Raw genomic sequence first — 12,590 nt, forward strand, 5'->3', positions numbered from 1 at the left:
AGTGTATCGGCGCTCGCCGGGACTTTTAAACACGATCGAATTAAATGGAAAGTCAAATTAACCGAGGTCGAACTGACGAAAGTTTACTGTTTTAGTTTACTGTTAGTTAGAATTTTTGGTTTCTCGGAAGCACCTGTTTATCTTTGGCGCCTTTTTCTCCCTCTTCTAACCTCCTCACCTTTTCTAATTTGTGATGTCAAAAATGACAAATTTAGAAGCTTTGTGAGCGACATTTCTATATTATTTAATAACAGCATTTGTAAAACATGTTTCTTAAAGCAAATTCCGAAAGCACTACGGCCCTCGTTTTTGAAATACCGAAAATCGGAGTTCGAGATAATGTTGCCTCCTGGTTTTTTATTCCCCCCGTGGAAAACATGGCGGTGCTGGCGGCGCTCGGCACAAGTAGCACTGAGGATGATCGGTTAGTCAGGGAATCGGACGAAGTTCTTATTCTTAGGCGCCCAGCGACCTCAGACTTCGAAAAGGAAATCGTGAAACGGTCAGGACAATTGGGTTTATTGTCTGTGTACCATAGTTTCGGTTGTGACTCCGCCAGGGCAGCCTTTCACGCAGAAACTGCTGCGACATGGCCTCTCCTGTCGCTCAGAAAAGTCCACTGCGCGCTCTCTTCAACCTCACACCATTTCAAGGAATTTGAGATTGTTGAAAGTGCCTTAAAAGAACTTCAAACTCTAAAGTGAAGCGTCGTCTGCTCACAGCGATCGGCGGCAGGCACGGAGAAGAGCGGCAGGCACTAAAAGGATGTAGCAAAACGCGTGACCAGAATAAATATTAAAAAATATTAAAATTCTGACAGCGGCACGAGAAAATAATCGCTTGGCAGTGGTCACGGTTACCATCTACCTATACGCTGCAGGGATTGTGGGTGTTCTCCTGCGTTGAACACAAAGGTGGTGGGACGCATGAGGGGCAAATTGAAGAGAGAGATCATGGAAGCAGCGCATATACTTGCCTGTGGACCAGATCACTGCATTAGTGTCGCGTCAGTGCATCTGACCCAATAGGGAATTAGAATTTCTCAATTGTGACCGCCCTTAGTTTACTGCACACACGAGCTGTAAAGGTCTAATTTGTGTCCTGAACGCGGTGTGCACGTGGTGCGAACATGGAGTGTACGCAGCGCATGCTCTTATTGTTTTCTCGTGCCGCTGTCAGAATTTTAATATTTTTTAATATGTATTCTGGTCACGCGTTTTGCTACGTCCTTCTAGTGCCGCTGTTTCTTTCTTTATTAGCATTTATCTCTTTTGAAAGAGAAAGAACAGCTTGTGCGGGCCACTGTGCGCGCGTGGAAGTTATAGTATACCTTTGGTTGTTAGTCAGTGTATGTACTGTGCTTTCCTTCTACTTTGTGTCCTGTCCCTTTTGCGCTGTTCCTCATCATGCCGATATGTATCTTTCTGGCTGAATGAATCCTCGATTTAAATATGAAACAAATGCACACGGAGAGCATCAAATGACAAACGGTGAATAAAAAATGTTTTGGGGATTAATTTCGCGGAAAAGTTTCAACCTAGATCATCCTAGTAAAACCGGTCTGGTTTGAACCCCAATATAAATTGCGATTTAAATTGTCTCGTTTTTTATTCTCCACCCTGGTTGTGGCACTGCTGCCAGCTTACAGATGGTACCATGGCAATAGTGAAACAGCAAGCGTGGGACTACTTTTGGCAGCTGGGAGGAGCCAGCAATTGCCACACCTGCTTTGCTTGCCCAGCATAACTTGGAGAACTGGTGGCAAAGTGTGCTAACACACCGCAGCTCATAGTATGTGGGGCGAAAGCTCGTGCTGCAGAACCCAAGGATTCTGGATTCCATCCCCACCCCTGTCTGTCTCTATCTGGGCCCGTGCAATTGCTGCCGCGCGATGCACACTAAAGGGGGCCGACATTGGGTAGGAATGTTTCTCACTTTGCGCAAGCCTATAGACCGTTCCATTAGGGTCATAGCAGAGAGGGTAAAAGAGAAAAAAATGCACTTCCCCTCTCACCCCGGATGTCGTCCGCTCCGCCAAGTGGGCTGTAGCTAGCGTCCGGCTGGCGTGCAAACTCTGTTTAAAATTGCGTCATTTTGGAACTTTCAAGCGCAGATTTTGGTATGCCAGTTGTGTAATATTATGCTAGATAAAAAGACTCACAGGGTCCAATTGCACTGTTACCTGCGTGCAAATAAAAAACAAAAATAGGGAAAACTGTGTCAGATTGGCCGGTCTCTTTGGCGAAAAGTAAATCCGGTTGCTGCACCTTTTTTACTATACAAAAGTTCGTACTGGTGTAGGCTTTTAGCGACAATGAGTGGAAGTCTGAAATAATATATAAAACGTGCTCTCCTGCCGCAATACAAGCAGTAGTTGAGGGTAGTACGGCCGGCTGACCCAACTGCTATTTAAGTAACGGAAAAAAGATGTGCTAGTTGATCATTTAGCAAAATAGAACAACAGAGAGCTATAGGCTAATTTTGGAGTACCACAACTATTCTAAGAACAAAACCACTTCACAACGGCAGTAACGAAAGAGAGTTCGATGTTCCGTACTGCCCGCCGATACAGCCCAAAGATGGAGAACGGCAACCTCCCGGTTTGTCGTCTGCTAGCGGAGTCGGGCGCGTGCCCTCTCTCTCGTTTTACCCCGCCAAACCCACTGAACTTCCCGGATGTGTGGAGAGGGCGCTGCGGTCGAACAAAATGGTGCCGCCCAGAGAGCGCTAAATGGAACGGTCTATAGGCACTAGCAATACCCAGGTATACTCGCACGCAATGCCACTGACCAGAAAGTTTCTTTGTCGCCGCATAATTTTGAGGGTAAAAGCAGACGTCTCCTTTCAGTCTCTCCTTCACAAAACTTGACGACAAGGTTGTGGGAACCGCATTGTCCGCGTTGTCGACAACGCGATCCCCAAGATTTTGTCGTCGAGCTTTGCGATCCCAGCGGTGACGATATTTAAGTGCGGCTCACACGGTGGACACCAGCACTGCGTGAGCATTTGACTCGGGCTCGTGACAATCGACGCCTTGACATGCATTCGGGTAGTGGCTTGTGCCCTATCGCACTTATGACGGGAATAGTCAAACCTTGAAGGCCCGTTCACACTCTTGCGACCGAGTTAGACAGAGAGAGACCAGACCGGTTTTTAAGCCTCTTGCGACTTCTTAGGACCAGCTCCGCTGCATTGCATTCAGACCTAAGAAGTCGCAAAAGGCTTAAAAACCGGTCTGGTCTATCTCAGTCGAAGTCGGTCACAAGAGTGTGAACGGGCCTTAACAATGTGTCGAACTCGGTGCGTGCTTGTGCTTCACTAACACCTTGACCCGTGGCTATGAGTAACATTGGCGGCATACGATTGTCTCCAGATCCTGCACATGAACGCTGCTCGCTTTTCTTTTTTTCTGCAACTGCCGTTGTGCGGAGAAAAATCTATTGCGTGTTTCATAGGTCATAGATGTCAGGGAATAGGCGATTCCAAGGAGTATCTAGTGGAAGCCCAAAAATTGTTGTATCGTCCCATTAACCCCTTAGCCGTTCTTCATTTTTGGCAGTTTTTGACTCTCAACTGCTGTCTTTAATTTTTATTGCACGTCGCTTGTCCAATACGGTTAAGGGTTTAAAGATCTCAGGCTCATGGTGGTCCTGTCAGAGCTAAATTTCATATGTACAGTGTCTAACAATGTTGCCATAATCTGGCAGACTAAACATATGCTCTCTAAACATAACGACCCATTTGCATTTCTTTTTCTTTCTGTTCACTACTTGCTTTCATTTCACACATTACATGCATTCTTATTACATGTTCACCCAACGAACCCAACAGCTTATCTTGGTAGTTTTTAAAACACTTCCACAATGGACTGACACTCGTCGATTTCCAAAGGAAGCGTAAAGCAATCGTAAGCGTGAAAACAAAAAAAGAACTTGAAACAGGTTTCCAGGTCACAGAAATGCCGCGCATTCCACACACGTGCGTTATACGCTTTGCCCCGTAGAGCAGAAATACACACTGCACATTGGCCAAAAGCGAGACTCTGAATTACGTTTTTCCCTCAATGTTGCATATTTTGCGTAAGATCAACAAGTTAAGGGGTGTCCAAACAGGACACTACAAAACTCACGACTCCGGCAAATCGTGCCGCGCTCTGCCGCGATCCACTTCCGGCCGTTGGAGGGAAATTTCCCTCCGTCAATTCTTCCCGAAGGGAAACTTCCCTCCGTCAAATCTCCCCCTCACTTCCTCCACGGCGGCCTTGCTCTGCTTATCACGTGGGTCCGGAGAGCCACTCACACGCTCTGTTGGCTGTCGTTCAATCGCTCAAGACCTCCGCTCACAATACGGAACCGCATCGGACGCCATCACGACGAAAAAGAATCTCGACAAAAAAAGCAGATCCGAGGCAGGCGAAACGCACCCTTCGCACAGGAATGTCCCAAATCCACCCAAAGCCGGACCTCTTGGCCTTCGAGCCGAGGCGACGGCGGTACGCCAGGGCGTTGGCGAGGTGAGCCAGACGCAGGTGGCGTGTGACGTCAATCTGAAGAGGAGAGCAGTCATGATCGTAAAAATTTTCACGACTCCTGCAAACATTTTCACGACTCCGACAGACCGTAAAAATAGAAGCGTCCGCTTCAATTTTCACAGTTTGCCGGAGTCGTGAGTTTTGTAGTGTCCTGTTTGGACACTCCTTTATAAGGAATTAATCGAGGGCCCTTCAAGGGCCACGTAACCTGAAAAGCGCTCGTTCAGCTTTACCTTTCTCCTTCCTCCTCAAATAAAGAAGATGCAAGGAGGAACTTGCGAACGGGGAACCAAAGCTAGGAAAAGATGATGACAACAAGCATGGAATGGACCAGAATAACTGCATCACACCTTTCTGCCCAAGGTCTAGCAGGCATTGAGGTAACAAAACAGCAAAACAATTGCATTACAAGAAAGGGCGTACTCCAGTTCGCCCTGCCTCTTAAGTTTAGGACAGCTCATCACCTCACGTAAATTTTAATTTCAGAATCTAAGTTGTCGCGCCAAGGGCACGTGGAGCAATTACTTCATTCCTGCACCCCTTTCAAGAGAGCCACAAAACATAGCGCGAAACGGGGCCCTCCAAAAACGGCGCTGGCAGGTAGGCCGGGGGAGAGGATGTATGCTTTCGCAGGGGCTTACCGAAAAGGGGTCCATTGATCCTTGCGCGCGTGACTCTTGAGGCGAGCGTGCAGCGAGCACTTGCGTTCAAATGCATCCAGGCACAGGTGGCACGGAAAGAGTTGCTCACCGGCATGAATCCACAAGTGGCGCTGGAGGTGCGGCTCGTCCTTGAACCGGGCGGAACACACGTCGCACTGGTACGGCTTGGCGCTGTAGTGGCACCGCACGTGCTTGAAGAGCGAGCCGTGCTCCGAGAACTTCTCCCCGCACGTGCCGCACTGCAGCCACGGCGGCTTGGCGTGGTGCAGACGGTGGCGCGTCATGCTGTTCTCGTTGTGGAAGGACAAGGCGCAGTCGTCGCAGCGAAAGGTGCGGAAGCCTTTCGGCTGCCTCGAGGTCGTGTGCGTGAGCGTCTCCGATGGGTTCTCGTTCGTCGTTGGCTGGGAAGGGGCGGGAGAGGGAGAGGGAAAAGATAAAGCTGTGATGAGTACAGAGTTGGAAGGCAGTCAAACTGGCAGTTTCATTGAAGCATTTTGACGCATAAAAAAAAAAAAACACAGTAAACGACTCTTTTTTTGCGAGGACCCAATTTTCGCGAGTTTTTCCTAAACGATGTCGCGAAAAATAAATCGGGCAAACACAAACTTCATGGAATGAATATGCGGCATATCAAACTCGATCGCAAAATTTTGTGCCTGTGAAATATTTTCACATTTTACTTTGTAAAATATTGAGCATGCCAAAGTCATTCAGTAAGAAAAAGGTTACAGCACTCAGAATAATGCAGTTCATTCTGTGGTACCATATATTACAGTTGTTGACGTTTGCCCATTTCACAAGGTTTGCAATTGTAAATGTTTACGAGGCCATCTTATTTCAATGCCAGCTTATCACTCTTGCGTCAACAATCAACATGAGCTTCCCCTTTGTTACGCAAACTCCTCCTCTTGTTCATTTATTCCATACACATCAGCTAGGATCACCATCCCGTAAACAATGTATTTAGATCCAATTATATCCTTCTGTGGCAACCCTTGTTCACATGTTCTTAAGACCATTCTGCACATGTTACCCGCTTTTATTTTACGCTCTCTTGCACATAATTTCTATCATTTGCTAATCACTACATGTATTTTAATGTTTATATACTTTAACTTTAAAAATATGCTTTGGCCCATGTAAGCACAATAAACAAATACACAAATACCACACCAATTTGCACAATGAACACTCAAGCTATATCGAAAGCCACCCAGCTATCAAAGTCCATCTAAACACATATGACTCATATTCTCAGATGGCTTCGAAGAACACTTAATCCCTGAGTGTGCAAGTAAAAAGCCAGAATAGTCAGGACTATGGCATTCAGTTGGTCACCCCAAGTCCATTTCATCGACACAGACTACCTCATAACCCCAAGTAAAACGTGAAAATAAAAAAGAAACAGGACTCCTCAAATAATTTTAGTACCAGGAAGTTTTGCAAAACATTGGTTTATGTTTTTCACTGTAAAAAAAATCCTGCTGACACACCCCAAAAAAAACGAGTAAACAGAACTATGCCCAAGTGAAACATTCCCATTTTATTGGCCTCTGGGTAAGTGCTTAAACAGAAATTGCGTGCTCCAATCGGAACCAATATAAAACCATAAGTGTCTGTAGCACGAAACCTTGCTCTGTACCACTTTATGTGCAGGTCTATGTAATACAAAGGAATGACGGCTAAAAAAAGGGCCATTTTCTTACCTTTTTTTAGTATTCGCAGCTTGGAATAAATGAAGAGAATTACACCTTATATCTCTACCCTATGTCTACCTGACACTTTCATACCAAAAAACAAAACAATATTATTGCAAAACAGGGTGGATTCAAGCTCACCCTCCCACCAAAAGGCAAGTTTAGAACCAGCTCACCATCTCATAAACAAAACTTTTGGATTTTCTGTTCCAAGCCATCGTGGCAAGTGCACGCCGTGCGATATTGCGTTTGTGCACCAACTCTGGTACAGGCTTAAAAAAAAAAAGGGTACAAAGAAAGCAAAAATTGATTGTCTCTTTGGCATTTCCCCAAGGTGTTCTAAATGTAGACATTTATAGTGCCGAGCCTCTCCGTTCGTATGTCACCTTGCGTCACATGAACACCATGATGTCAAACTGTCCCACGACGTCGTGGCGTCCCGTCGAGTCACGAAAAGTCGCATACAACCTGTATTACTATGAACTTAGACCCTATCAGCCTCATCTCTGGCCACATATTCACCCGTCCAGTATGGATGACGAGAAAAATGTCACAACATGGAATGAGTAAAAAAAATACAGGAGGCAAGACAAGAAGGATTGACATTTGTAATAAAAATGTGAAACCCCCCCCCCCCCCTTCATTCATTGCGTGGGAAAGAAAAGAAACAGACATTACCCCCCAATACTGCCGGGCATCCGAATTAGCGGCCAGGCTTTTGAAACAGACTGCAAAATTCGATTTCTTAACCTATCGCTCTACGACTTTGTGCAGCGTTGCCCACGGATGGCGCATTTGTTTTTTGTAAAATTGCAAAGAGCGAACTCACCTGAGGAAAAAGTAAAGAAAGAAAACGGCTTAGCTACTATAGAAACGCAGCGAAGTCACGGGTCTTCAAACAATACGGCGCCGTTTCGCACAAGGGACAAGAGATGGCGCAAGCGGTCGCGACGCCAACTGCTGCCAACGAACGAGCACACAGTGCCAAGAGCCGGTGTCATTAGCGGACAATTTTTTCTACTCAAAAGTGGCGAGTTTTTTTTTTATATCAGTTGCCAATGCATTATTTTATCAACCTTACTAATAAGACAGATTGAATAGACATATGATCAATTAAAAAATGATTTGTCAGGATATCTGGACCATTTTTTTTTTGTTTTTTTTCGGGGTACTGATGTTGCCTGCTTTGCAGTTCCTTGTTGTTACCACGCGTGTTTCTAGTTCTGCGACTGTCGCTGTCTGCAAAACGCGGGCCGCTTTTGAGTCGAAAAGATTGTCTGCTAATGACGCCAGCTCTCGGTGCCGTATGCTCGTTCGTTGGCAGCAGTTGGTGTTGCAGCTGCTTGCGCCATCTCTTGTCTCCCGTGCCAAATGACGCCGTATTGTTTGAAAACCGGTGGCTTTGCTGCGTTTCCATAGGAGTTAAGACTTTCTTTCTTTACTTTTTCCTCAGGTTTACAAAAAAATATGCACCATCAGAGGGCAACACAGCACAAAATCGTAGAGCGATAGGCTAAGAAACCGAATTTTGTGGTAGATTTAAAGAGCCTGGACGCTATAGGAGAACCCTGGCAGAGGTGCCACGATTCAAGATGGAGACAACTACACGGAAGAGGTTCGTACAACTCCTCATTCAGAGTGCCTTTGGGATCATGTCACGGTGTCACGAGATCATGTCACGGTATCACGCCGCCAGATGCTGCAGACAGTCGAACTGCTACTTGCGCTTGTGAGTCTTGAGGTGCTTCTGCAAAATGCTCTTGCGGACGAACATGAACGGGCACAGGTGGCACGCAAACGGCTTCTCCCCTGTGTGCCTCTTGGCGTGGTTGAGCAGCGTGGACCTTTTGCCAAACGTCAAGCCGCACACTCCGCAGGCGAACGGCCGCTCCCCCGTGTGGGTCCGCAGGTGGTCCCTGATGTGTCCCATGCTCCCGAACCGTGCCAGGCACACCTCGCACTGGAACGGCTTCGGTACGACGTGAGACTCTAGGTGCACGTCCAGCAGGTCCAGGCCGGGCAACTCCTCCTCGCACACGTGGCACTGCAGAAGCTTCACTCTCGCGTGGTCTTTGCCGTGGTGCAGCAGGGTGTTCTCATTGTGGGTCCCGTAGCCACAAACGTTGCAGCGGAGGATGCGGATGCCTGTCGGCTGCCTCGAGGTCCCGTCTTCGGGGATGTCGTCGTCTTGTTCGTTGTCAGCTGGAAGGGGGATGGGAGATGGGGAGGGAAGATGGAAGCTGCGATGAAATCAAAGGCCAGTTACAGTGTCATTGAAACTGCAGCATATTGACGCTAGAAACTTGCTGCGGCTAGTGATCTGAGCAGGGTTGCAACTGCAGTATGCTATGGTGGTTAGCGGGCTAAAGTGATAAAGTGAGTAACATCCTTCGTGCAAATAATCCGAGTCTGGTAAGGTAGCGCGGCCTTTCGGGGCCTGGGCTGAGCCAGGGTGTCTACCGAAATCCTATTCTCGTTCCCCAAGCTGGGCTTAAACAGTGGTGCTGTGCACCTTCCAAAGGCCGATTCTCAGGTTCGCGTTGCAACCACTTCGCAATCAAAGAATGCGCCATCAGGCTGGCACCACTAATTGAATGGCCTCGAAACATTTGCCGCCTGTTTAACTAGATGCAAGGTTTTGCAGCACTCTGTTCACACGATTCTAACGCGAACTTTCTTTTCGCCAAAATCGGTGCCCAAAAATACATGCGAGTTACAATCTAAACTAAAAACCGAAACTCAAAAGAAAAACACAATACTCGGTATAAGGTGGCTGGCCCCATCGCCGTTGTGATTGATTGTTTACATCTGACCATTTTGGTAACCGTATCACACTCATTCTCTCGTGCCTACGGGCTCGAGTCTGCTGTTTTCAGGTGAAAAAACGAAAAGAAATTCCAGAAGGAAGTTTTACTTAAACGAAAGGTCATCACGCTGGCAAGAAAAGATAACGGAGCAGCACTGCATGGCCTTGCAATCCCAGCGACCCCACAAGCTCGCAAAGCATTGCTTGGAAGACTACCCTCCCAGAGGCGTGCGCCAACACAGGTAGCGCACTTGTACAAGTGCAAGCATGGCATCTAAAACGCTTTAGGCGAAAGCAACTATTACCTCTGTGGACAACAAAGAACCATCGTTGGACCCCGACAACAGCGACCAGTGTATGGTATTTTTTTGTGTTGGCGCACGTTTCATAAAGTCTGCTCTACGAGGTATGTGTCCAACCTTCGTTATTTTACCTGCGCAATAAAATCCGCAGCAATTTACTTTTTGAATATCTGGGAGCTAAACCTGCCTGCGCGTGAGAATGGGGGGCACATTAGAATTGTGCAGACATGGTATTAGAGTTGAAATCCACACAGAGTCTATGAGAAACGATCTCCTATACAACAGTGTCAGAACTATACCAAGCACACGGCGAAAGGATATGTGTAGTCGAAATTGTTCCAGAGCCATCCAATAGATGGCAACCTGCACGTCCGTTTGTGGTGTGCGCTCACAAGCAGTTGCACCGCAGTCAATCACACCCGTGGCTCAATTATGTAAACCAATCTTAGAGACGTGGAGACGAAATATCCGAAAGCACAGACCTTCAACGAAATGCAAACAGACAACAACGTTATCGAAGAAACCTCTGCAACTCGCGAAGAGCGAGAGAATAGAGTGGTCCAAGTGCTTCCCTCAAGGACATGAGATAGGGTGTAGCGGAAAAACGGGTGCAATTGGTCACAAAATACATAACAAAGCAATGAAACAATAATAAAAAAAAGAAAAAAAAAGAACTACAGTTGCAGACAGGGTGTTTCGCCGCAAGCAAGCGCTTTCCATCTGCGACGACGCCTCAGCGTCTGGTAAGACACGGGCGTGCACATGCAGCCAAAGGGTGGCGAAGGGCAACGGGCGAGTGCTTGAAGCCGGGCGTTCGAAAAAGATGCTCCGCTGTTCCTACTTTGTCGGCAACTATGGTATATGCCCCAGATGCATTTGTAAGGGGTAGTGCACCCTTTTGAGAGTGCACTAGTGGCGTTAGTGGTCGCGAGTTGCCCTTCTCTTGTGCACTTAAACGCCACAGCTACTCCACCCGACATAATTTCTGCAGCGTCAAACCATAGCGTTTTCGTTCCCAATGGCGCATCGGCGGACGTTGCGGCCGAAGGGCTGGAGGCCCCTCGGCCGCGTCGAGGTGGTGCCCTCAACGTGGTCATCGTCAACGTCTTGTTCCTTGTCGGCTGGTTGAGGAAACAGAAAAGTCAAAGTGCATTGAGCATGACTTTAGGTTTCTGCATATACAGAGAAAAAATTCTAGGTGGTGAGGATTTGAATGAAGACATAGTCATCCTCATTTCTTTTGATCAACACAGACTTCCCCTTACAACCGCGAGCGACATGAAAAATATAAATACCTGGAGGTATGCGAATAATATCAAATTTTTGCATGTAAATCTAATACGAATACAAAAGTTTATTTACAAATCTTGTTATTTTCGAATGCTAATAATTTACACTTTATGCGAATTTAATATGGATAAAGAAATCACTTTTCGAAATATTTTCTAGGAAGCGTACCAATGAAAAAAAAAATATTTTCTATCGTAGGAAAAATTTAACGTGCTTGTAATCTGGAAAAAGAAAAGAATTGAATTCAACTTAATGTACCATTGCAAGCAAACTCAAGTCTACCCTATTTAGTTGAAACTTTGAAAATCTTCGCACCAGCTTGATAGGCAATACATATCCTATCTGGACCCAAACTTAAATACTCCAAACTGTAAACATGCGATGCAAACTAAGTAGCAAATACTACTCGCCAATTATTCAAAGTTCTAATATTTTCGCACCTCTACTATTTTTATGGCAGAAACTGGGGCACTACATGCAAAAGAAAAAAAATGCATAGTCACACAGAACTACATCCAGTAGAAGGATACCGCTTTATTGTACTTCAAATGAGTGTTGAAACAAAAACTGTGTGCACAGATAAAAAAAAGTAAAAGAACAGTGTTTAAATTTACTCTAAACCTTGTTATGCATAGCTTCATGCGATAGCAAGGAATCAGCAGCTTAAAGGAAACCGTTTCCCCATCCCATTTTTCTCATGGCAGGCAACACCGAAATTCTGGGCATGTGGCGGTAACAGTAATAAATTCAGGCACTGCCAAATTATAGCAAGGGGTGGAGTAAAGCTTTTTGGTATGCACACCAAAAGCCACTGTGCAAAAGCAAGTTTCATGTGAATGCAAATGAGGGAAGCAAACAGAATCAGGCAGCACCTGTCATTGAATTTAGCTTGATGGCAGCTTGGATAGTCCAATTAAAGAAACTGAAACAATAGCCTGACTCTTGATATCCAAAGACAGCATAAAGCGATCCTAAGCATGAAAAAAATGAAAGAAAAAAAGAGCTCAACACAGGTTAAAAGGTCACGGAGGTGCAGCATGTTCCGCACACATTATGTTTTACCCCAAGGCAGCAGTACACCTGACATACCAATCAAATGCAAGCACATCATGAGTTTCAATTTCTTCAGCTGTCTACTTCTAACATAACTAGTCATGTGCAAATAGTGTTTTTGTGTTTGAAGCGAATTCGAAGCAAATAGTGATTTTGGCCAAATATATTCCAATTGAAAATTCAATAGTTTCTCCAAGCCTGCAAAATGTAGAACTGAAAACCCCGATGAATCCGTGGAAGTTGCTGCCA

General features: G+C 46.0%; 1 protein-coding gene across 1 annotated transcript; it reads right to left on the reverse strand.

The window, feature by feature from the left end:
• Nucleotides 1–8,607: 8,607 nt before the first annotated feature.
• LOC8032014 (gastrula zinc finger protein XlCGF57.1-like) lies at nucleotides 8,608–12,444 on the reverse strand. Its single transcript, XM_040212387.1, has 2 exons — nucleotides 12,378–12,444; nucleotides 8,608–9,092 (listed from the first exon to the last, which is right to left on the reverse strand). The coding sequence occupies exons 1-2, from the start codon at nucleotides 12,442–12,444 to the stop codon at nucleotides 8,608–8,610; spliced, it is 552 nt and encodes a 183-aa protein (XP_040068321.1).
• Between the last annotated feature and the right edge of the window lie 146 nt (nucleotides 12,445–12,590).

This window comes from Ixodes scapularis, unplaced genomic scaffold, assembly GCF_016920785.2.
Source record: "Ixodes scapularis isolate PalLabHiFi unplaced genomic scaffold, ASM1692078v2 PGA_scaffold8__174_contigs__length_109621045, whole genome shotgun sequence".
Lineage (NCBI taxonomy): Eukaryota > Metazoa > Arthropoda > Arachnida > Ixodida > Ixodidae > Ixodes > Ixodes scapularis.

Bases quoted from the DNA above. Each gene is read 5' to 3' on its own strand.
- LOC8032014 (XM_040212387.1), bottom strand. From the start codon at position 12,444: ATGACTAGTTATGTTAGAAGTAGACAGCTGAAGAAATTGAAACTCATG. The intron at 9,093-12,377 runs GTATGTCAGGTG...TCCCCCTTCCAG, and splicing joins GATGTGCTTGCATTTGATTG to CTGACAACGAACAAGACGAC.